This window comes from Danio aesculapii, chromosome 18 (genome assembly GCF_903798145.1).
Source record: "Danio aesculapii chromosome 18, fDanAes4.1, whole genome shotgun sequence".
Taxonomy (NCBI): domain Eukaryota; kingdom Metazoa; phylum Chordata; class Actinopteri; order Cypriniformes; family Danionidae; genus Danio; species Danio aesculapii.
The window spans coordinates 54,649,702-54,675,067 of NC_079452.1; the positions used below are offsets into that span (position 1 = coordinate 54,649,702).

The 25,366-nt window shown below is 37.6% G+C and overlaps 1 protein-coding gene across 1 annotated transcript in view; it reads left to right on the forward strand.

Annotated features, from left to right (window-relative positions):
- The window catches only part of tspan18b (tetraspanin 18b), a 72,818-nt gene extending 47,987 nt beyond the window's left edge, over positions 1 to 24,831 (forward strand). The window contains exons 3-9 of the mRNA XM_056478672.1: positions 9,338 to 9,433; positions 15,429 to 15,623; positions 17,563 to 17,637; positions 17,728 to 17,826; positions 20,194 to 20,370; positions 22,987 to 23,070; positions 24,039 to 24,831. Coding sequence (XP_056334647.1) covers positions 9,338 to 9,433; positions 15,429 to 15,623; positions 17,563 to 17,637; positions 17,728 to 17,826; positions 20,194 to 20,370; positions 22,987 to 23,070; positions 24,039 to 24,086 — 774 coding nt within the window. The 3' untranslated portion in view covers positions 24,087 to 24,831. The remainder of the gene's footprint in view (positions 1 to 9,337; positions 9,434 to 15,428; positions 15,624 to 17,562; positions 17,638 to 17,727; positions 17,827 to 20,193; positions 20,371 to 22,986; positions 23,071 to 24,038) is intronic.
- The last annotated feature ends 535 nt before the right edge of the window (positions 24,832 to 25,366 follow it).

A 25,366-nucleotide genomic window follows, 5' to 3' on the forward strand; every position in this document is an offset into this window, starting at 1 on the left:
GGCTTGTTATTATATGTATATATTATTACGGCGTAATGTCTCAGCTGTGTATTTAAAACATGGCAATCCTTTGTTTTTATTCTGGCTTGTTGCAGGAACGAGTGACGTATCTCTGTAAACCAATAGCATTCAGTTGCACATTTAGCTCCGCCTGTTGGGACCCTTTTTTGTTGTGCTAGGTACCCTTAGCAAAGGGTACCCAAAAAGTGGTACGGTGCGGTTCGCTTTTAGGTACCTTTTGACAGTGGAAACAGCCATAAAAGCATACCATACTGTACCACTCAGTGGAAACGGGCCATAAATTGTTGCCATTTTTCATCATGTTACATCAATATGTGGTGACCAGTGAGAGTTTGAACTGACCCAAAATGTTGATTCCTTTAAGAATGAAGCAACTCGTCTTGAGCGAGTCACTTATTCTTTCATTCAAGCAACCAATTTTCTCAAGAAATGCTGCATCATTCAGGAACTAATCAAGGGTTTGTCTTCACAGTGGAAACTGATTCATTTAATAATTTGTATCATTAGGAACAATACTTTCAAATGCACTCAATGTCCTATATTATTGTAAGCTAATGTCTGAATGTAATGTTTCAACTTTATGTCTGATTCAGTGTATTCATAACACAGTAGGTACACAGTACCTGGATGATGTGCTACTTTTGGCAAGATTCTGGGGTGTGCATTTATTGTTCACTTTACTATACCATGAGACTACAGTACTTATGTAAAAATAACTAGTTAGTTTGCTCTTTTTAAAGTAGCATCAATCTTTATGCATGTGTTTTATACAGCGGATGCCCTTCCAGCCGCAACCCAACACTGGGAAACACCCATACACTCTTGCATTCACACACATACACTACAACCAATTTAGCTTATTCAATTCACCTATACCGCATGTCTTTGAACTGAAACCGGAGAACCCGGAGGAAACCCACGGGAACACAGGGAGAAGATGCAAACTCCACACAAACATTTGTCATTTTATTGAAATAAACTCCTAAAGTCTTAATAATCTGCTTGCACAAACAACCCACATGGTTGTTTTTAGAGAAGGAAACTGTTTTATGAAAGCAAATTTATACTTACAATCTTGCCAAATATCAAAGTCATATTTCTGGTTTCACTGGAGGCCTTTTCTAAATGTCTAAATCAAGTCATTGTTTGTAAGTCAGCTGGTCTGGAGAATGAACTTTGGCACTTCAGGCCTCTTGTTTCCAATTTAACATTTAAATTCTCCTTCAGAGGACAAGAAATCCATTGGTTCTTATCACTTGTCTCATCCAAATGATCACTGATGAACCACTAAAAGCCTTAGACTCATTACAGACTGAAGATTTCATTAATTATACAGCCAAATATGGCAGTTAGCCATTACTGTGCTCCCTGATACATGTGAGGTACCTGCCCTCTTCATGAACATACTGTAACTGCATTAGCTCTTGCAGACTTCAAAGCAGACAAACATGTGACTTATTCTGTCCTAATTGGAGGTTCATTAAGGGACTGTGTATGCCTGTTGGGTGGACCATACTGTCATACTCCTTTTCTGGCACTGTATTAACTCCCAGCAAGCATGCTTTCCAGTTCCACATGCATTATAAAAATATCTGCGCTGAAAATTGGATTTGCATGGTGCATTTGATGTATATACTCACAAAGACAGTTACAAGCTATTCAGGCTGGGCATTTAACAGAACAATTACAGGAGTCATGTGATTCTCTGAGGTTGTAGAAGTTCAGTGCTCTTGTGTCTCATGCTATATTGCTCTTTATGCATGTGAGCTCATGGCTGATGGGGGACGGTTGACCAGCACACAGTGTCCTTGTCCTTGAGCTAATGATCTTGTCCCAGTTAGCTAGGTAAGAAATAATAGAGCAGACAGTGGATTAATCTTGTTAAAAGTGTCAACTTCAAGGAGTCTCTTGAATCTATTTGTTTTAAAATATGTGCTTTTCAATGCGTGTTCAAAGTGTGTAATGGAAGATGAATATCCTTTGGTAAGATAAGTGACTTCCTTCATATTCCAAGGGCATGTGAGGAGTGCTTGCCTTTGCAGCACTATCAGAAATGGAGCTAGGGCGTTGCTATGTAGTTGCTTTGATGTTCTGGGTGGTTTCTAGCTCGTTGGTTAGATATTGTGGGTGTTTCTAAATGACATCTAGGTTGTCGCTAGGGTGCCGTGGGTGTTGCTCTGATATTCTGTGTGGTTTTTATGTTGCTGCGTGGTTGTTGTGGGGAGTAATATGCAGCTAGCTCTCTGCCACTCTCACATGGTCGCCCACTGAAGCTAAGCAGGGCTGCGCCCGGTCAGTACCTGGATAGGAGACCACATGGGAAAGCTGGGTTGCTGTCGGAAGTAGTGTTAGTGAGGCCAGCAGGGGGCGCCCAAGCTGCTGTCTGTGTGGGTCCTAATGCCCCAGTATAGTGACAGGGACTTAGATATACTGCTCAGTGAGCGCCGTCTTTCGGATGAGGTGTTAAACCGAGGTAATGACTCTCTGTGGTCATTAAAAATCCCAGGATGTTCTTTGAATAAGAGTAGGGGTTTTACCCTGGCATCCTGGCCAATTTTGCCCACTGGCCTCTGTTCATCATGGCCTCCAAATCATCCCCATATCATAATTGGCTTCATTGCTCTGTCTCCTCTCCACCAATCAGCTGGTGTGTGGTGCGGTCTGGTGCAATGTGGCTGCCGTCGCGTCATCCAGGTGGATGCTGCACACTGGTGGTGGATAAGGAGATTCCCCCCTATGTGTAAAGCGCTTTGAGTGCCCAGAAGAGCGCTATATAATTGTAAGGAATTATTATTATTATTATTATTATTATTATTATTATTATTATTATATATAGGTGGTTTCTGTGTTGTTGCTAGGGCACTGTAGGGGTTGCTATGCAGAAACTAGGGGTAAAGGTAGTTGACAGACCAAGTGGTTTCCAGGAGGTTTAAATGGTGTTCTAGATGATTACTAAGTTTCTGGGTTGTTATAAAGTGTTCTGAATAATTCCTCGGTTGGTAATTTCGAGGTGGTTTTAAGGTGATATGGGTCGTTTCCAGGCCGGTTACTTTATGTTTGTTTATTAGGTGTTCTCAGTGGTTTTAGGTTATTACAAATGTTTATGTACGTTTTGCTGTGTAGTTGCTATGATATTCTGGGTTGTTTCTAGCATGTTGCTAGGGTATTGTCCTTCTATGCAGTTATGCTAAAGCCTGACTCACACTCAGCAATTTATTAATAATCTTTATGATTATAAGTTGCTGTACAAACATGGTCCTACAGACATGAAGGAAGCAGATGTCACATAACGTTTGTGAAAAATGCTACAGTAAGAACTTTCCCAATGATTATTTGTTATGGAGTTAATTCAAGCCTTTCTGCAACGATGAATCACACACAATGCTGTTACAAAGTTCATGCACACACGCAGAGGACACACACATAGCGCACGCATTTAACTTTGCCCTGTTTTTGCACAGCAAATGTGACAGAATACATGTTAATATCCACTGTTGTATGGATATCCGTAATGTTAATGTACAAAATAAAACTCAATTAATGTTTACAAGCTGGGATTGAAGCATCTTTTATAATTGTACTGACATGCAGCTGAGGTGATAAAGTAAAGATGGTAAAATCGCGGTAATTCATTACAAACATGCACTGTTTTAAAAACGTTTTAAACTTGTAAAACCCCTTCTTGATCACATTTGGTGATGATTGATAATCACAGAGAGCTTAACAGATCTTTTAGACCCAGTTGCTTTGCGCACATCCTGTCTAGTTGATATGATCATACATGTTACTAGAGACATGTTAATTTGCGGCTGTAAATCAATTCAGTGGGTGGGGAAACCGCACATTTTAATGTCAGGAAATTTAAAAAAAAAGAGACTTCAAAAGTTCACACTTAGCTGATGATTGATTATAAAGCTTGTTTGGTATGCTGTCCCAGGAGAGAGAGCTGAGCTCATAAGATCCTCGAACCCAGGGCTCCCTCCCGCAAGGCGAGAGAGGAGTTTGAGCTCAGGTAGATCTCGAGAACTCCCCTGCTGTAGTAGCTAATGAACAGATAGTGATTGCTCTTAAAAGATATCTACTTACTAGGAGCATGTCTATGGTGCCGATTTGGATTAGTCAATCTGGCACAGAAACGTCGGCTGGCTTGGTAAAGACTAGAACCAGAGACGTTCTTGCTGTGAGGCAACAGTGCTAACCACTGGGCCATCGTGCCACCCATCTAGGAAAGGAGGTGGAGTAGGTGTGGAAAAGGGGGACTCTTCAAAACGAAAATGGCTTTTATATAGAACTTAGGGTATTTATAGTGGCTTAGGAATCGTCTGATTGGTGAATCATAAATTGAATAATGTGGGACTGGCTGCAAGCTATTATAAACATGTGATACTTTCGAATTAGTTTATAAATAAACTTCACTTATTGTGTTTCTATCACTCCAATAAGACTGTGGACACACTATGCTTACACACAGTTCTGTCCGAACAGCTTCTAAAAGATGATTTTTATCATAAGTGCCAGACTGTACGACAATCAAGCAAACATTGGAGGAAAACTTTATTCACAATGGCCATTAATCGGCTGTTAAATGTCAAACCTGTGATCAAAGACTAAAGAATTTAGCCTAGAATTAAAAGAAAAAATTATAGGACAACCAAATCATGGCTAAAATTGCATAGTGTGATTCTGGGTTGTTTTTTGAAACTTCAAGATATTTTGGTCCCTTTAGTTTCAGTAAACAATATTTTTACATCAGCCCAGTTGCATTTTTAGCTTGTTTTGCTCAATACGAAATGTGCATATATTAAATATTGAGATGCTAAACCTCACATTTATGCTAATGCACCATTGTTTAATTTTAGAGAATGTTATTAGTAGAAATGTAAGAAACTAAGAAGCGTTAGTATTCGATCTCTGCATTACAGAAGTGCAGTGTTTGCACAGAATGAAAACAAAGAAGTTCTTAACACTTAAAACTGATTTACATAACCATTCAATCTCCCTATTGCAGAAGTGCAAAGTTTACACAGGCGAAAAACAATTGCACTAATGAGAACCTCACAAATTGACCTCTACTTGTGAATCATTACAGTAACTACTACATTTTCTGGATAAAAACCCTGCAGTGAGGTGATCACTATAAAGGCTGTGAATATGTACATTTATGAAAATTATTCCCATCCAGAGGGCTACTTATCTGCATTTTTCTCTTTATTTCAAATTGTACTGTACAGTATATCTGCGGTTTTCCACAGTCATCAAGTAAAAAAAGCCTTCAAGTAAAAGGCAAGTATTAGTAACTGGAATCATTTTTGCACTAAATTTCAGTCAGTAAAACAAAAACGCATCACATGAAGATTGTTGCATAGGTTTAGTCTGATATGAAAGTGGGGCTAGAGTGTGTTTGTTGTTTTCTGTGGGTGCTGACTGTTTACATGTCAGCTAACGTCTATGAGAGAACAAGCACCAGTCTCTTCTCACATACAAACACATGCTGTTGATCTGCCGGCATTTTTGCTTTGCATTAGATATTGCTGCACATTTGATGAATGCGTTTCTGTTTTCGTTGTGTGTGTGTGTGAGACTACAAAGAGGATTCTTGGAACTTTGAGCAACCACATTGTGCTTTTAGTCTCATAATCAAGAGACCCCATGCTTTGGAATAATGAGCTGAACTCAAATCAGTCTTGATCACGTTGTTGCTTTTGCGTGTGTTACCTTTGAAGCTCTTTGGACTCAATAAATGTGCTGCAACGAGCATGTAGTTCCACTGCAGACCGTTCTGTTATATGTAGCTATGCGTGTTTGATTGATGATGACTGCAGTGCTGTGGGAGTCTTGGGAAAAATACCCTGTTTATTCTGCACTTTCTCCAGAGCCGGTCCCGATCCGCAGGCAGAATGATTTATACTGGGATCCAATATGCTTTACACCAGTGCGCTCCAACTGGGAATGCGTGCTGGTCTCCTGCACTCAGCAAGCCAAGCACTGCGCTGAAGTTTTTACTCATACGCAGAGAAACGCCTTCTCAGATGTGGATCCAAATTTTGCAGGCCCACATTTTTTAAAGCTTTTATGCTGTTCTCAGCCTAAGCTCTCAAGTTCAGCTGCTAATGGCTTTGCCGACCTGCAAAGAACATATCGAATTATGTAAGATAGGTCATCAGATGCTGCTAATGAAAGCTTTAATCTATTCAAACCCTAATTAAAACCCCCTAGTTTGGCCTTTATTAAGAATGAGGGTAATTAAAACACTAATCGCCCTGAGGGTGCAATAAGCACTTTTCTGACACTTCTAATGCTGGATCCATTAAAATCACAAGCTGCATCTTTGTCTATTTCATCGGGTCGTGAAGGACTGCATGACAAGAATAATTGAAAAACAAGGCTTGCTGTTAATAGATGAAGGTTTTTCAAAATGATGGCCTCTTTGAGAGGAGAACATCATTAGAATAAAATCGTGCTATACAGTACAGGACAAAAGTCTTGTAGTGGATCCCGGTTGTGAGAGCAACAAATAATAACCTGACTTCTAGTTGATCATTTGGAAAAGTGATAGAAGGTAGATTTTTCTGATGAATCATCTGTTAAGCTGCATCCCGATCATCAAAAATACTGCATAAGACCTATTGGAACCTGTATGGCCCAAGATTCTCACAGAAATCTGTCAAGTTTGGTAAAGAAAGTATCGTTTGGGGTTACATTCAGTATGGGGGCGTGCGAGAGATCTGCAGAGTGGATGACAACATCAATAGCCTGAGGTATCAAAACACTTGTGCTGCCCATTGCTTTACAAACTACAGGAGAGGGCAAATTCTTCAGCAAGATAGCGCTCCTTCTCATGCTTCAGCCTCCACATCAAAGTTCCTGAAAGCGAAGAAGGTCAAGGTGCTGCAGGATTGGCCAGCCCAGTCACCAGATATGAACATTATTAAGCATGTCTGGGGTAAGATGAAGGAGGAGGCATTGAAGATGAATCCAAAGACTCTTGATGAACTCTGGGAGTACTGCGAGAAAACTTTCTTTGCCATTCCAGATGACTTTATTAATAAGTTATTTGAGTCACTGTAGAGATGTATGGATGCAGTCCTCCAAGCTCATGGAAGTCATACACAATATTAATTATTTTCCACTTTATATTCTATACTGTACGTTATTTCTGTTAAATGACTGTTAAATAAAGTTTGACTTGTCTGTCCTAATTAAATAATTAAAAATTAAGTCATAATCATATTTTATTTTGGTAAAAGCATAATCTAGAGGCTTTCGCCTTTCATATAAGCCACTTCTGATACCAAATGATCAACTAGAAATGAAGTTATTGTTTGTTGTTCCTAAAACTTGGAAAGGTAGTGTATGTTGTTGATGTTTTGAAATTTGTGACTAAAATTTTAAGTGTTTTATTTTAAGTCTTAATTCAACAATGCCATCCAGTGGTTTGTTATCCCTAGTTAACAACTGGTAAAAAGAGAAACACTATACAATTTTTATATACAATATTTCAGGAAATCAGTGGAATTTAACAAAACGGACAATGAGGTGTCTTTCTTTTATAATGTCTAAGGGCAGTATGTCAGATGTATGGACACACACACACACACACAAAATAGCAGCAGGTGAGAAGTGCGCCAGTCACTGAATCCAGCATGGATTTTCAACTGTCTGCTGTGTTCGGTCTTATATTATGCACCGAGTTTGCCAATTAGTTATCTCTGGCTCAAGTGACGGCATTTTGCCTTTCAATTGTATAGTGGCTCTGAACTGTCAAAACACCTCTCAAAGAGCTTTTTCGGATGTGGAAAACTGAAAAAACGTAAACCGGTTAGATTTTTTTACGTTGGCCGAAAGTTTCGGAGGTAGTGTCAATACGATTCACACAACGTGAGGTCGATATATTTATTTTTTTACGTGTGAAAGTTACGCACAACAATTACGGGTTTCACTGTGCAATAACCTTTACAATGAGCAACTTTACTTTCATTAGCTAACAGTAACAAAACTGTATCAATTCTCCATGTATTATAAATGTTAAATGTATTGTTCATTATTTGTTCATGTTAGTAAACACACTGACATTAATTAATGGAATCTTTATAATGTATATTTTATAATGTAAAATGCTAACAGACTCATCCTAGTTAGTGAAGTCAGTACTATGACACTTTTTCCACAGAGGGCTATGTAGTTTTGTAATTTGTTTTCCCATAATAATAAAAACTTTCATTTTAAAACATGTGTTCACTTGTGCTATCTTTGACAAATATTTAAATTGGTTTGATGATCTGAAACATTAAAGTGTGACAAATGTGCAAAAAAAACTCAGAAATTAGTAAGGGGCAAACATGTTTTCACAGTACTGGATATATATATACACACACAAACATTCCCAGTCCTCAGTTTGAAACCCCTGCTGAGAATGACCTCCTTTTTTTTTAGAATCCTCTCCTCAATATAGATCAGCTCTAGTAAACCACTCTCAGTGGTACAGGGTGAGCCAAAAAACAACACTGGCCAAGCCAAATAGGTCTTTTGAGAAAGTTCCTCTAGAACATTATGAGATTGCCTTTGACAAGACAGCATAATACTAAGAAAGCAGGAAGGAAGGGGGGGAGGAGGGTACAAAAAGAAAGGTCATGGTTAGTGTACTTGTCATCAAGCCACAGTTTGTTTCTGGCTCCAAGTCAACATACAAGCGATTTTCTCCAGCCTTTCTCCAGGAAGGCTTCTCACTGTTATGATTACTATATCTATTAATAATTCTTGCGATCCATCATGTATTGTTTGGTTGCAACAAGACTTTGTGCTATTAGCACTGCGCAACGAGATAAGCTAGCACTGTATTTAAGGATGACACCCTCATGTAATACACCCTGTCTGTGCTGTCTGAGTAATGGTAGGGTAGCTGTGCTAGTGCTCGCTGTTAGCACTCTCCCAGAACTAATGAAAAAGGAGCCATTTCATTTAAGGAAAGTGGCGCCATAATAGGCCTTCATCCCAGAGAGTGCTTTTTCAGGTAGAGGGATGGTCTGCTAAAACACAAGAGCCTCTCATCATTAATTACACTAAAAGGGAGGCTGTGCCTTTAAAAATAGAATGTATAGGCATTTTAGTATGCACACGGGAACCCTGAATTCACGTTGTTTGAATACAAGATTTAGCTTTTTGATCCTGCCGTTTCTTCATTGAGAATCTGTGTGAAGTTTTTAAAGAGTGCTTTAGTATGCATGTTTTTGTTGCGAGTGTCAATATGCAGATGAAAGGCCGGATTGCGAGTGTTTCTGATTAAAAAAGATGACGTGATGTTTGTTTTTTCTCCAAGGGGCTCGGGGAGGCTTCAGCGAGGGGGACGAGCATGGAAGGAGACTGCCTCAGCTGCATCAAGTACCTCATGTTTGTCTTCAACTTCCTTATCTTTGTGAGTATTAATCTGTCTGGCGCTCATATCCATTCCGCGATTGATCTAGCAGAGAAGTAGACAAGTCTACTCATTTTCAAAGCATTAATGATTAATGTGGGACTCTGCAACTCTACTTTTTGATAGAGTTTGTTTACTCTAGAATGTGCATTCGATGAACTAGTCACTAACTGAGGGTTTTACCAAGATCATGTGAAACAATGAGACTCAACAATAACTCACACACAACACACAATAACACAATAATAACTCAAGTGAGATTGTTCCTTTAATTAAATAAATGGAAATCCAAAATGTGCACCAAAAAATGGAATTGGACTAAGACCTATTTTTTTAAGTAGTCTCAGTCCACTTCCAGGTGAACTCTGAAGCAGTTCTATCAAATGAAATATGAATTCAGCACATCTACACAAACTCAAAACAGGACATGATGTCATATGATGCAACCATAAAAGGAAAGAATAGTTAAGCATGCCTGATTTCTTTGTTCTTTCTTTTGTTTTTTAGTCACAATATTGCCCATTTGAAATGTGTCTCCTCATAGCAGATCTTTGTCTGTGTGACTGTTTTGATTCTATATGGATTAGAAGCTCTTCATGCCCTAACCTGATTTCACCAAGTAGAGCATGTTCTTGGATCAACATCTATGTTGATCCTGGAACAACATTCCAATCAGCCAATCAGAATTAAGATATAAGTTTACAGTTAATGTTAAATTTAGGCTTACAGTTAGTTTTATGCATCTCTACATGAGTGTTATCCCCTCTTATCCCCACGAGTTATTATTCCCCTCTGATTTCAAGAATAATTTACAGTTATGTTTGGGTTTAGGGGTAGGGAATAGGTATGGATTACATTTTCGACCAAAAATTATGTTGCAGGATCAACATAGATGTTAATCCAGGATCGCATTGTACTTGGCAAAATCATGACGCGCCTCTTTATGCTAAAATGCAACCACTTATATACATTGTAAAATGATCATTTACAATGTAATGGAATGGAATGTAGTGTAATGTGTATTTATGTAGCACATTTATTGTGTATGGCACCCAAAGCGCTTTACAGTCATGAGTAGGGGCCTTTCCACATCACCACCAGTGTGCAGCATCCATTTTCCAATCAGTCAATACAAGCATGAGATATTGTTTTGTTAGTTTGTCAGAGTATACATTATTTAAAATAAAAACATAATAAAAGCCAATTCAATTTGTTTTCTTAAAAATTTGTTTGAATGCTAAGCAAGCTAGGACTATGGACCAAGAGACTCATTTACAAAACCTTGCGTTGAAACCTTCCTAAAAGTGATCGTATGCCATAATTTTTATTTATTTATTTATTTATTTATTTATTTATTTATTTATTTATTTATTTATGATTGATTGATTGATTGATTGATTGATTGATTGATTATGGCTCATATGATGATTTAAAGTGGTTCAAATTAAGTCAATATTTAAGTTAAATATACAGTATAGAGTTAACCTGCAGTTATAGAATATATAGAATATATACTTTCGAAAAGGTGGTGTCTGTGTATAATATATATTCAATGAAGTGACCTGGTTATCACAATAATTAGGAAAAGTAAAGAATTGTAAGCCTAAGTAGATTGTTAAAATTATTGTGTTAATTAAAAAAATTAACATTATGACCTGTTTCCCAAAAGCATCATAACTTTCAACATAATTAAAAGGCAAAAGAAATATTTAAGATTTTTAAAAACATGATTTTAAATCTTAAGATCTAATTATTGTATATCACAAAATCATTTATACTATATGGCTGTATATCGGCACTGGTGGGAGGCATGCGTTGCTCGAGGCCAGAGGCCAAGTGGCTTAATGTCCCACCAGTGATTATCAACAACCATATCGCATTTCTACGAGTGTGATATTGCATTTATACAAAAGATTGTTGGCATAATTGTGTATATAAAAAGAAAATCAAACACGGAGAGTCTAAAAATCCTTTTGTTCGAGGAACTACTTTCTTCCAATATTCATTGACATCTGCAGCTGACCGTCAGAACAGAAGAATCCGTTGCTACTTCACCAACGTCACTTTAGAACTAGTATTTAAATGATTCTCTAGTGTCATGTCTAAAGTGATGACAAAACAGGTCATTTTGCTCACATTTTCAGATTATTAGGCTGAACAGCATGAAATGCCACCAGTCTACAAAGATTTCACAGTATTTCTCTGTTGCAACTGGGAGATCACAATAATTAACCCTAAAAAAGCCAAAGCAATGTAAACATTAGCAGATTACTATGGTATAAATACAGCACTACAACATATAAAAGCTGAGTTTTTCTCCCCTTAAGACTTACTGTCTTATGCGGTCTCTGTCGCCATCATGTGGCACAACTGTCTTTGCTCTGCTCAGTATGACAAGCTGATGGCCGCCAATGTGCTGAATCTCCGAAATTATAACTATTTAAAATAGGCACTATCCTTATAAATAAACTGCATAGTTTCAATCTAAACAACTCCATTCTCGCCTAAAAAAAGCCTTAAAAGTACATTATGTTGTCCAACAGCTGCAATATTTGTCAAACTGTAGTGATTCTAACTGCTGTCACTCTATGTGGCCCGAGTAATACACAAGGGGGAAGAGGCTGTAAGAGTGCTGTTATTGCAGAATATTGCACAGCTATCAGAAGAAATAGACAAAACCAGTGTATGTATGTATAAATAAATAAATAAGGGGGGGCGCAGTAGGTAGTGCTGTCGTCTCACAGCAAGAAGCTCGCTGGTTCGAGCCTCGGCTGGGTCAGTTGGCGTTTCTGTGTGGAGTTTGCATGTTCTCCCTGCGTTCGCATGGGTTTCCTCCAGGTGCTCCAGTTTCCCCCACAGTCCAAAGACATGTGGTACAGGTGAATTGGGTAGGCTAAATTGTCCGTAGTGTATGCGTGTGAATGGGTGTGTGTGGATGTTTCCCAGGGATGGGTTGCGGCTGGAAGGGCATCCGCTGCGTAAAACAAAAATGCTGGATAAGTTGGCGGTTCATTCCACTGTGGCGTCCCCAGATTAATAAAGAGACTAAGCTGACAAGAAAATGAATGAATAAATAAATAAATAAATAAATAAATAATTTTTTGTAGTTAACATTCGTGTACTTTCTTAAGGGACAAAGGGAGTACTTTGACTTTATTTCCCACAAAATTCAACTACGTGTTTGAACATTTTTAACAAACAAGAGAGACGGAGAAAGGGGGAAGAGACAGAAAGTGCTCCTTTGATCATCCATCTAGGTTGACAACATAAATGTCCACTGTGGGCTTGGCATAGACCGAGGAAGATTTGGACTCGTTTCAATTGACTGAATTAATTACCTCCCAACAGCGAGAACAATACAATGTACACGTGTAAGCATGATGCTAACAGTAAACTAGCTTGTTTTCCTTCAAATAAATGTTAATATGATTCTCTGGGATTCGTTTAATAAGCCAAAAACAGCTGCTTATAATCATTCAACCCTAAAAACTATTAAAAGCCGCAGTTTAGTGATACAGTCAAGGTGTTTATCAAATCTGTTTATGACAAAAATAGCAGCTGTGACAGGACTCGGCTTGACAGACACATTGCTAATGCCTGCCATGAAAAGAAATCCAGGTTTGGCTCACAGGAGAGAGGAACATGTTTTTGTGTGAGGCTCTTATCTCAAAACCCACCACACAAACCCACACACACAGACGCACATACACACGCGCACTTCTTGAGCTGCTTAATCACCAGTCTGTGTGTGTGTGAGTGTGCGATGGTGGAAGGGTATCACTTTGACAGGTAGAGGATTGTGGGGAAGCTGCAAAGGAACAGCAGTGTTTCCCAACCCCCACTCCACTGTTAAAACTCCTTGTGCTTCTCTATCCATTCACCTTCCCCCTTCCTCTCACTTTCTGTAGCCGTTTACTCCGAAATGATTTATTTTCAACAGTAGAGCCCATTAGTATTCTCCCGGCTTAGTGGCGTGTTAACCTTTGTGTTCACTTTAGCAAGTAACGTGTGAACAGCTCAGCAATTTGTGGCGCACAATCAGTTTTCATATTTATCACGATCGTTAATTGTGCAGAGTAAATAAATCAGCAATTTAAATTCAGATTTAATTATTATTATTTTTTAATTAGAGAACACTATTTAGATGTTATTATAGGGAAAACCTATTTGGTTACTATTATGTTGGGAATGTAAGGGTGTATTTAGTTTCGGTTTTGTGCCATTGGTCATCACGCATCAACATCTGCAGCATCACCCATCAAGTAATTGGTAAATTTTTACCTGAAGAGACCGAATTCTGTCATCATTTCAGTCATATTGTTTCAAATACATGCATCACTTTCTTTTATTGAACAAAAAAGGTGTTTTGATATATTTTGGAAACTAACTTAAACTTTCCCGAACTTAGAAATATAATTGGCTGAATTGTAGAAAAGCTGATTTAAGATCGTGTGGAGGGTCAAATCGAGATCACAATCTTTTTTCGATTAATCGTGCAGCCCTACTACATGGCACAGGTGATTGGTTGCCGTCACTTCAGCTGCCAGTGAGCTTGCTATGATAAATAATATGCGGCTCACATTGCTTGTGTATATCCCTATTTATTTAATTCATAACTGCCACTAATAGCGATGTAAAAGGGAACCTATTTTGAGTGCATGAGAGTGTTTTGCATGTAGTGGTAGATCAAATATTTGTAACCTAGCCTATAATAAATTATGATATTTATTGATAAAGCAAGTTATACTGCAATCAGGTGATGTGCTCCATCAGCTCGATAACCTTAATATTAATTTTTAGTGTGTGCTGTGCTGCAGTTTTCATATCTTGCAGTGTGCGCACCTTTAATATTTGAGGTAATAATATCGCCATGATGGTCAAAGAAATCAAAGCATTCTTTTCACCCCAACGCAATTTAATAGGGACCTATAAAGGCTAAAGAACTTATTATATTTGCTTAATTTTTGCAGCCTTGGGTTAGGCTATACTTCTCACCATGTGTTGCATCTTTTCTAAAACATACAGTATAGTGTAAAAGCATGGTTATTACTAAGAAAACTGAAACATTCGTTCACTCATTCATTTTCTTTTCAGCTTAGTCTCTTTAATAATCTGGGGTCGCCACAGCGGAATGAACCGCCAACTTATCCAGCACATGTTTCACGCAGCGGATGCCCTTCCAGCTGCAACCCTGCAAACATCCATACAAACTCATTCACACACATACACTACGGACAATTTAGCCTACCCAATTCACCTATACTGCATGTCTTTGGACTGTGGGGGAGACCGGAGCACCCGGAGGAAACCCACGCGAACACTGGGAGAACATGCAAACTCTACACAGAAATACCAAAAAAAAAAAAAAAAAAAAAAAAGCTAAATTATATTTTAATTGACCACCTCACATCACATAAGAAACAGTACACATAAAGTACCGTCCTATTGTGAAAAAGCAAAGCTGAAAATCTATGGTTAAATCGTCACCCAGCTGGCAAAAGCTGCTGGCGCACGTAGGTACCTCCGTGGCGGCGTTAACAATGGCGGCAGAGGGAACGTTTTGAAGTGGTGACGTCTGTATATGCAGTGTGTTATTGTATCCCTCCTTCACCCCAGCTCCACTTGTATAGAGATCTGCAATGGGGTTACATGTGGGTTATGTTTGCAGCAGCAGTGTTTTGTATTCCAAACAGCATGTCTGTGAGTTACTAGCAAGTCTCTGTACTTATCAAATAATCAAACATATGAAGTCCAAAGACATGCGCTATAGGTGAATTGAATAAACAAAATTGGCCGTAGTGTATGTGCATATGCTGGAATAGTTGGTGGTTCAATCCACTGTGGCGACTCCCCCCCCCCCCCTCGATAAAATAAAGGGACTAAGCCGAAGGAAAATGAATGGACGAATGAAAAGGATTCAATGTTTTTATGTACCAAAATGAAACTGACACAATTATAGCGAGATTCAATGACTTTTCTCTTTCCATCTCCTCAGCTGGGTGGCTCGTTCCTCCTCGGTGTCGGGGTTTGGGTGGTTGTGGACCCCACAGGATTTAGGGAGATTGTGGCAGCAAACCCTCTTCTCTTCACGGGCGTCTACATCATCCTGGCCATGGGAGGCATGCTGTTCCTGCTGGGTTTCCTCGGCTGCTGTGGAGCCATACGAGAAAACAAGTGTCTGCTGCTCTTTGTAAGTAGCAGTCACAGGAGGTTTTCAGCTCTGTTTACACCTAGCTTCAAGATGCATTTTGGTTGATCACATTGAAAGTATACAGTACTGTATGTGCCTTGTGTTTATGTCCTCTTTTTTTGTCCACTTTCTGTTGAAGGAGGGTCTATGGGCTGGTGTATGATATACACTCAAAAAAATTATCTTATAATATAAACTCCTTATTTAAAATGAGCTGAAACAACACAATTCTTGAGATTTCATTGGAGCAACTTATTTTTTTATGTTCAATCCACATAAATTTGTTGAAAGTGTTAAATTAACTTAAAATTTTTGTTGGGACAACATGAATTGAGTGAAACCCTGCATTTTTTACCGTGTAGGTTTTTTGATGAGTTTATGACTGTGATGTGCTAAATGTTCGATAAACATTTTTACAGTTTTAAGTTTTAAGCTAATTTTGCCTTTTTATTTTAGAAATGTATATCATTTAAACACTATATTATTAGCAATAAGTTGTTTTCATCACTAAAAGTCTGATCATGCAACACTCATTTTTGTGACTGAAATCACGACTCTATATGGTGCTTTCAATAAAATGAAATAATTAACAGCACGGGTGTCACGGTGCTGCAGTGGGTATTACAGTCGCCTCACAGCAAGAAGGTCCCTGGTTCGAGCCTCGGCTGGGTCAGTTGGTGTTTCTGTGTGGAGTTTGCATGTTCTCCCCATGTTCGTGTGGGTTTCCTCCGGGTGCTCTAGTTACCCCCTCAAGTCATGTGGTACAGGTGAATTGGGTAAGCTAAATTGCCCGTAGAGTGTGTATGGATGTTTCCCAGTGATGAGTTGCAGCTGGAAGGGCATCCGCTGTGTAAAACATATGCTGGATAAGTTGGCAGTTTATTCCGCTGTGGCGACCCTGGATTAATAAAGGGACTAAGCTGAAAAGAAAATGAATGAATGAATGGTTTTCATTGTATACATACATATTTTCTTATGCCTGAATGCTTAAAACTGACCTGAAATGCTCACAGTCACAGACCCTAAAACACACACAAATAATAATTGTTTTGGAAACTTTATGGTTAAAATTTGACTCTCAAATCATGAGTGTTTTCAGCTGTGGCTCGTGGTCATTTATAGTACTGGTTCAACATTGCAGATCCAGCTATGTGATTATTGCAAATTCACATATTACAATATCCATGCTGAAATGATATATTGGGCAGACTTATACTATATCCGCTTTTCACGCGAAGCGGCTTCCGGGTCCAAGTGCTCTATCAAACTGTAGGTCGAGACTCATGAAATGCTAATAATAAACGTTTACAAAGCGATGTAATACTTTCGAAAATCACGATCGCAATATATATGCCCATGCCTAATATCCGGAGAAAGTGGCCAGAAATTGATTCATTTTTTAAAAAATTGTTACAATTTTGGCCCAGAGATTGTTGTGTACACTATGACTTTATGTAAAATTCACTTTAATGTGTGATATGAATAAAAAGTGATCATAAACGAATATTTTCTCAGTTCAAATGAGTGGCGGCTTGAACCCGGAAACAGTATTACATACGTCACCAACACGTCACCACTTAACAAGCGGATAAGGACTGATAAGAGAACTTTTGTCAACCTTCAAATTACACTTATTTAAATACCACAAAAACTGATTCAACACTGAACTCAAGCTGAATTGTTCAAGTTTTCTAGAACTCCTTTTTAGCACAATTTGAATATGACTCCTATTTGATGAGGGTTGAATCCTTGAGTCTGCCAATTTGGTATACCCAAAAGCTGGTATACTCATAGCTTATTTCCACTCCAATTTTGTGGTGCTAAACACATTTATCTGCAGTTATTCATTCTGACAAGCAGAATTGGCCTGTTAGTAAATACCCTTGTCAGACCCAAACACTGAGTGTGTGACACAATCTTCCTCTTTCTCTGTCTGCAGTTCTTCATGCTGATCCTCATTATTTTCCTGGCAGAGCTGGCGGCCGCCATCCTCGCCTTCATCTTCCGGGAGCATGTGAGTGGCCATTTCCAACACGTTGAGGCAGATTTTTGTATTCCACTTTGGTTTGCTGCTAATATCTCTTATATTTTGGTGTTCGTGTAGCTGACCAGGGAATACTTCACTAAGGAGCTGAAGAGACACTACCAAGGCTACAACAACACTGATGTCTTCACGTCAACTTGGAACGCTATTATGAACACGGTATGTCTTTTTGTGTCCTCTTTCTTCTGATTAGAGGTTTAGTTACTCTAGTTTAGTTTTTACTGCAGACGAATGTTCAGTCTAAATTTAATAAACACTGTACTGTATTGAAATACAGATTCTTACACTGTTCAGTGCAGACCGGTTGATCAGTTCCTGCTGTCTTTTTGAACCAGTTGTCCATTGAGATTCTCAGCCTTATCCTGACCACTTGTGCATTTGCTTTTGTTTATTTTTTATTTTTATGGATGGCCAGCCGTGTTTGTAAACTTGAATTAGTTAGTGCCATTGTAAGATGCAATATTCTTGAAATAACTCCTGGTATCATCATCCGCATGGACTTTAACAGCACAACCTGCTCTCTGAGGGTTTCAGTCAGTTGAAGGCTAACCTTCTTGAAAAGTCCAGGAAAAATGGAAAGTTAAGCTGTCAGTTACATTGGCTTTGTCATTAAAATTAGTAATTTACCAATAGGGGCCAGATTACCACCTATAACTGGGAAGAATTTGATGCCCTGTACACATGGAGGCATGTTATGTATATTTGTGTATACAGGGTGGGCCATTTATATGGGTACACCTTAATAAAATGGGAATGCTTGGTGATATTAACGTCCTGTTTGTGGCACATTTGTATATGTGAGGGGGCAAACTTTTCAAGATGGTTCGTGACCATGGTGGCCATTTTGAAGTTGCCATCTTGAATCCAACTGTTGTTTTTTCAATAGGAAAAGGGTCATGTGTCACATCAAACGTATTAGGAATTTCACAAGAAAAACAATGGTGTGCTTGGTTTTAACGTAACTTTATTCTTTTACGAGCCCCCTCACATATACTAACGAGTAGATAGTGTTTCATCCAAACTTATACAGAGTTTGAGTGTCTTTGTGACAGAATTACAGCACCAGATAATGGTCTGGCCTGTTTGCTAAATCAGTTTGATTCTGTTTCAGTGCTTTTGTGTGTATACAGATATTTCTTGACACAACGCTGAGTTTGATGCATTTTGATGCACAAGGATTCCTGTTAAAAACTGCTCTTTACTACCGTTAGTATATGTTTAAATAAGATGTAGCAGTAACCTTGATGTGTAGGAAGTCTTTCATTTTGATCTCCACTGTATGTCACAATAGAGAACAAAACACTTATTACAACTTCTGCTTCAGCAGGGTGATTAAACCAAAGAGTATCCAAGTCTTCTGAAGAGAAGCAATGTGCTGTTTTAAATTATACTTTTATTCGAATTTAAACATTTCTCAGCTACCAGTGTTCACAGCATTAAAATTTGGTCAAATAAGCCCAGGCATGTTTGTTTAATGCACCAAGAACCATCAGAGTCCATTCCTCTGAGTCACATAGCAGGTTTGAGCTTCTAAAAGAATCAGTCAGATTTGATCTTGTCTATCAGACGTTTATTGTTGAGCTTCTGTTTGTGTTTACCGATCAATATTCAAATGCAAATAAAAGCCACATTTTACAAAACAGTGGTCTTGTTTTAAACCCCATGATTCATATGGATTTCTTTTTTCAATAGAAAACGTTAGCGTATATCTATTTTTTGTAAAACTGATTTCATTTGACTGCAGTTTCTAGGTAAAATGAATGCCACGGTGCCAACAAATGTTGTTCCTTTTCACACTAATGATAGTTACTAGGACATTATCAACAAATAAAGGATTATTTTGCGCAACACCAAATATATACCACAAAACAACTTAACAGTGTCAATGATTTGTTATGGAATACATTTCCCACACCTATCTATCTCCATGTGGACAACATTTACAGTGTGGTCAGTTTGCTCTGTAGCTCACTTTGTACGGTGTTGTATTTGTGATTCAGAGCACTCAGATTTGTTTCTGAAAAAGCGAGCTTCCATAAAACAGATTAAAGCAATGTAAAATCAAGGTAAAGCTTACATGGAGACGAGGAACTTTTTACATTTGTTTTTGAAACACTATTGTTTGCATTCGGGTAAGGGTTTAGATCAGTTGTTCGCTAAAGGATCTGTACATCAAGCCCTGCCTTTTCACAAAAATGAAGACAGCGCCCTCTGGTGGATTTGTATCTGAAACGTGCAACAAAATATACCCGGAGAAATGTATTTTGTTTTACATACAGTAAATGTAAGTAGAAAAGTAGTAGTAATAAGTAGTTTTAATAGAAATTCTGTAAGGAGACCATGAAGATCTGAATGTTCTGAAGATAAACAAATGTTTTATGGGTTTGGAACTACACAAGTGTGAGCAAAATAATGCCAGTACTTTTATTTTGGAGTGAACTAACCTTTAAGCACAGCTTCAACATTCAGCCAAGCTCAAATCTGGCTTATTTAAACTCAAATTCATCCTTCTTTGCGTTTCTGTAGTTTGACTGCTGTGGCGTGAACAGTCCAGAAGACTTCGAGGAAAGCATCTTCAGGATCATAAACCCTAGTGAAATGGTGCCGGAGGCCTGCTGCCGGAGGAATAATCATGTTGGAGAATCGGGCTTCAGTAACCGGGAGGAATGCCTGTCGGGCAGCATGCTGTACCGGAACAATAAGGTAGAGTACGTCACATCCCCTTGGCCTGCTCCAAAGCTAGCCCAGATTTAAGCAGAGCAGAAAAACAGGAAGAGGGAATAGTGTTACAGTACCGCTCGGCTTCAGTAATGCTGACTATTGCTTTTCCATGCTCTCAGTGTCTAGGGAATGTGAGTGTTTCTGCGAAAGCGAGCAGGGCTGGTTAAATTTATGTAAGGGCTCACATTGGTTTTCAGTCCTGTAGTGCAGTGTTTCCCAACCCTGTTCCTGAAGGCACATCAACAGTACACATTTTCAACCTCTCCATAATCAAACACACCTAAATCAACTCATCAGAATATAGGAAGACATTTTAAAACCTGATGTTGGATAAGGGAGACATCCAAAGTATGAACTGTTGGTGTGCCTCCAGGAACAGGGTTGGAAAACACTGCTGTAGTGGACAACTGAACTGGAAAAAAAAGTGTGTCTTGTTATGTAGACTCAATATACGTCATCAATAAAATCTAGATTTGTTCATTTCGTCGCTCTCGTTTAATTTTACACCCATATGAGTAGCATCTACAAAATACACAATGAGATGTTTAACTGGAGAAAGTTGATTGTGGCCACAGCTGCTTAGCTTCAATAATAACAATATTAATGGTAACACTTTACAATAAGGTTCCTTAGTTAATGCCTTTACTAACATGAACTAATCATGAACAACACCTGTACAGCGTGTATTAATCATAATTGAACATTTACTAATTAACATCCAAGTCCATGCTTGTTAACATTAGCTAATGCACCGTGAGTTAGCATGAACTAACAATGAACAACTGTATTTTCATTAACTAACATGAACAAATACTGTAGTAAATGTATTGTTCATTGTTTGTTCATGTTAGTAAATGCGTTAATTAACATTAACTAATGAACCTTATTGTAAAGTGTGACCATATTAATAATAATAAAAAAATGCTTTATTCCAAGTCAAGGAGTTATGTGGTAGCTGTGTGAGTCTCTGTCGTCCAGACCACATCATTATTGAGTCCAGATCAACTCTTTCTTTTCACATTGTTCATCATTTTAAAGCACCTGTAAATAAAGTCATGCTGTTATGTTTATATTGCCTGTAGTCCTTTATCCTTTAGTTTATTGTATTTATGCTGCTGAATAGCAAGCACACACAAGTTATAAGTAGGGCCAGACGGAATCTGCGGACGTTTTTTGCTATTCCTGCTGAGAATTTTGGTAAAAATCTGCGGATTTCTGCAGAATTATTTTTGGAGTATCATAACTAAAACCTTAACATGTGAAATAAAAAATAATACCTTTTTAACTTGTATTTAATGTTTAAAATGCAAATCCGATTAGATTCACTTTATTTGGTAAACAAATCAAGTCTATCATATAATATCTCTACTAAAAGACAGAAAATATTACTGTATAAACTGCATTGTACATAAATCAGATGAACATTTTCATAGTAGTCAATAATATTACTGTAATTAATTTAAAAACTGAATAAATATACATTTACACACAATTAAATAAACAGAATTAACGATGGGTTAAAAATCTGCGCAGATTCCGTGTGGGCCTAGTATAAGTTTTCATGTTTTTTTTTTAAAGGACTCTCTTTTATGCAGATGTTCAGTGTTACTACAATCCTGATTTATTGTCACGATCACCAGCGATCGTAACTTCCTAGATCGCTGGATCTCACACACATTCACTTGGACTACAAATCCGCCATTCATGGACTACATTTTCATACATGCACTCCGTTCCACAAACACATGCTTCCTCATTTTTACTGATTACACTTGCACCACCTGAGGATTGTCAAAGACTGATTACACACACTATTTACACAGCATACACACTCACTTCCTTTGCCGAGTCTTGTTTAACTGTAAAGTGACATTACAACGCGTTTCCCTTAGTCTTGTTCCTCCGTGTTTTGATCTTTGCCTTGTTTACTTTTTTCCTTGTCTGCTGCCTGCCTTCTGACTTCTCGCCTGATACCTTTGACCACGATTCTGGACTGCCTTTATACATCTGCTTACACCTGTGTTGACCATTGCCTTCCTGACTTTGAATAAACCTGCTTGTGGATCCTAACCTCAGTTGTCTCTGTCACTCCCCGTGTTACATTTATATTTAAATAGATATTAAAATGAATTCCTGTGATGGTAACAGAACCTTTTTTTAACATGATTACTCCAATTATCAAAGACAAATGAATACTTTTTTGCTTCACTTTTAGATGCATTCAGTTTAAAAATGACAGTTTTATAAAGATAAAAAAGAACCACACTTTCTATTCATCAAAGAATCCTACATGTTTACACTACATAAACAATATTAAGCTGCAAAAATAAATTCGTTTATAAATTAGAATACAATAAATGATATTCACAGAATAATAATTGAAGCTCAAAAGTAATTCATAATTAAGCTCCACATCATGTTAAATTAAGACTTGTATATCTTGTTATTGTTTTCTCTAGATTGCAAAACAATTCAACATATGAAGAGGTCAGATGCAAAATCCTCAGATGACATTTAGAGGTTTTTGCATCTGATCTCTTCATATATTTAACGTAACTGTACAGACTAATAATGCTGTGTTATTGTTCGGATCTGTAGGGCTGTTATTCAGCGGTTGTGGACTACTTTGAGATGTACATCTATGTTGCTGGTGCCCTGGCTATTGTTGTGCTCACGATCGAGGTAGGTTATTACATTATGTCAATTCTCTTCATTATGATCTCAGAGACGGGGTGTCCATCTGGTCTTAAAAAGCCTTAAAATGTCTTAAATCTCAACAACTAAATTTTATACCTTAAAAAGTCTTAAATTCACTGAAATATTGTGTTGTAGACCTTAAATCATTTTTATAAAGATCTTAATTTTCTTCTGTCCAACTAAAGCTACCCAGTCGGGCCAACACACCTCCAATTATCAACAATCCATCTAAATAATTATAATTTTTTTATTGCTAAGAGATCTCAACAGCTTTTAGACATTTTTACAAAAAATTATCTAACTTAAATCCCCTAATCAGGGAAAGAAAACTATAAAGAATTATATAATTCCTCATGACAATAACAGGGCAATATATGCTCTTATATGATCTTCCATTTATACAAAAACTCTTTACTGAAGTAAGGGCGAGTGAAGATACTTGTGAATAGGCATGAATCTTTTTGTTTTATAACAGAAATGCATTCGGTAATATAATGTTGAAAAAAATATTGACATTAAAACATGAGGCTTTGAAATAAACTACATTTAGATTTTATTATTTGTTTTGGCAAGCCAAATCTAAGTGTTTAGCTTTGTATAAATCTAAAATTTGATTCATAATGGTCTTAAAATGATCTTAAAAAGTCTTCAATTTGACTTGATGAAACCTGCAGAAACCCTGCTGAGAAATGGTTTAAAACTGCTGAAGATGAGATGCCAGATCTTGATTGAGAAATAACCGGAGACTAACACATTTAAAATGAACCGCTGCTGCCCTCATGTGGTGAAGTACTGGAAGTACAGAAAAACAAACCGTTACTCAAATCCAATGATTCAGAGAGACTGAATAAAGCTCGAGATTAGAAAACCAGCAGAGTTGTTTAAATGATTGATTGATTTTGTTTGAATGATTGATCGAAGGTTGATGACTTTGTGTTTCTCTTTCTCTCCAGCTTTTTGCAATGGTGTTTGCCATGTGTCTGTTCAGGGGAATTCAGTAGTTCACCAAAAGACTTTTGCTTTTTCAAAAAAAGGACAACACCACAGAAGAAAACTGAACCACTCGTCAAAGAATGTTTTGCTCAATTTTATATATCTAAAAGTATTAAGGAACAACAACAAAAACGAATCTTTGACCTGTACTTCACAGCTGGACCTTTGAGGTGCAAGGCAACAAAAACGCAACATTGACAAAAAAAAAAGAGAAGAACATTCTTTGAATACCGCAAAGATTTAATGGGCTTTTTGTCACAAAGCCCATGCGTAATTTCGACCAGGTGTAAAACAGACCAGTTAAAGCCTGATAAACAGATGAAGAAGGTGCTGCACTGATTTTGGATGAAGAATATTTATACTGAGTAATGCTGGCTTGTTTGTATAGGCATTTGTGCTTTTAGTAAAAAGAAAAAGAAATCAACATAGACCAAACCACTTTCCTCTCGCCAACACATTTCTACAGTCATTGAATGCAAGCTTTCACAAGCACATTATGTTAGTGTTGTATAGTCATGTGAATTGACATTTTTATCTATTCCTGTGTGAATGCTGGAGATATTTGCGTGTGTGTGAGCGTATGTGTGTGTCTGAGCGTGTGGTGAATGTTCCTCTTCCCTGCTTGAAGACCAGCATTTTTTTTTTTTTTTGGTATTGTGATGTTTATTGCAATAGTAATTCTATGTGATTTTAGCTGAAATTGATGTGTATGCATTTGTATTGAAGACTAACATTAAAGGAATCTCTGATGAACCTTTTGTTCTGATTTTCTGTCTCTAAATAAACCAGGCCTTTGGAAGTTCAAGGATTTAATTCTTGATATTTTGGAGAAATAATAGAAATAGAATTATAGACATAAAAACTGAAATTTTGTTCATTGTTTTTTTGTTTGTTTGTTTGTTTGTTTGTTTTTTGTTGTTGTTTGTTTGTTTGTTTGTTTGTTTGTTTTTCAAAACATAGGCCACAACTCCAAGGGTTTCTTTATAAAGTTAAGATTTGTTTATAAGATTTATTTATAAAAACAGTCTTTACTGTGGAGAAGTAGCTTACTTTGCTACATCATGGTCTGAGCAGGTATGTACAGTTGAAGAATTCAGAATTGAACAGTCAGAATTATTATCCCCCCTGAATTATTAGGCTCCCTGTATATTTTTCCCCCAATTTCTGTTTAACAGAGAGACGTTTTTTTTCAACACATTTCTACACATAATAGTTTTAATAATTGATTTCTTTTATCTTTGCCATGATGACAGTAAATAATATTTGACTAGATATTTTTCAAGATACT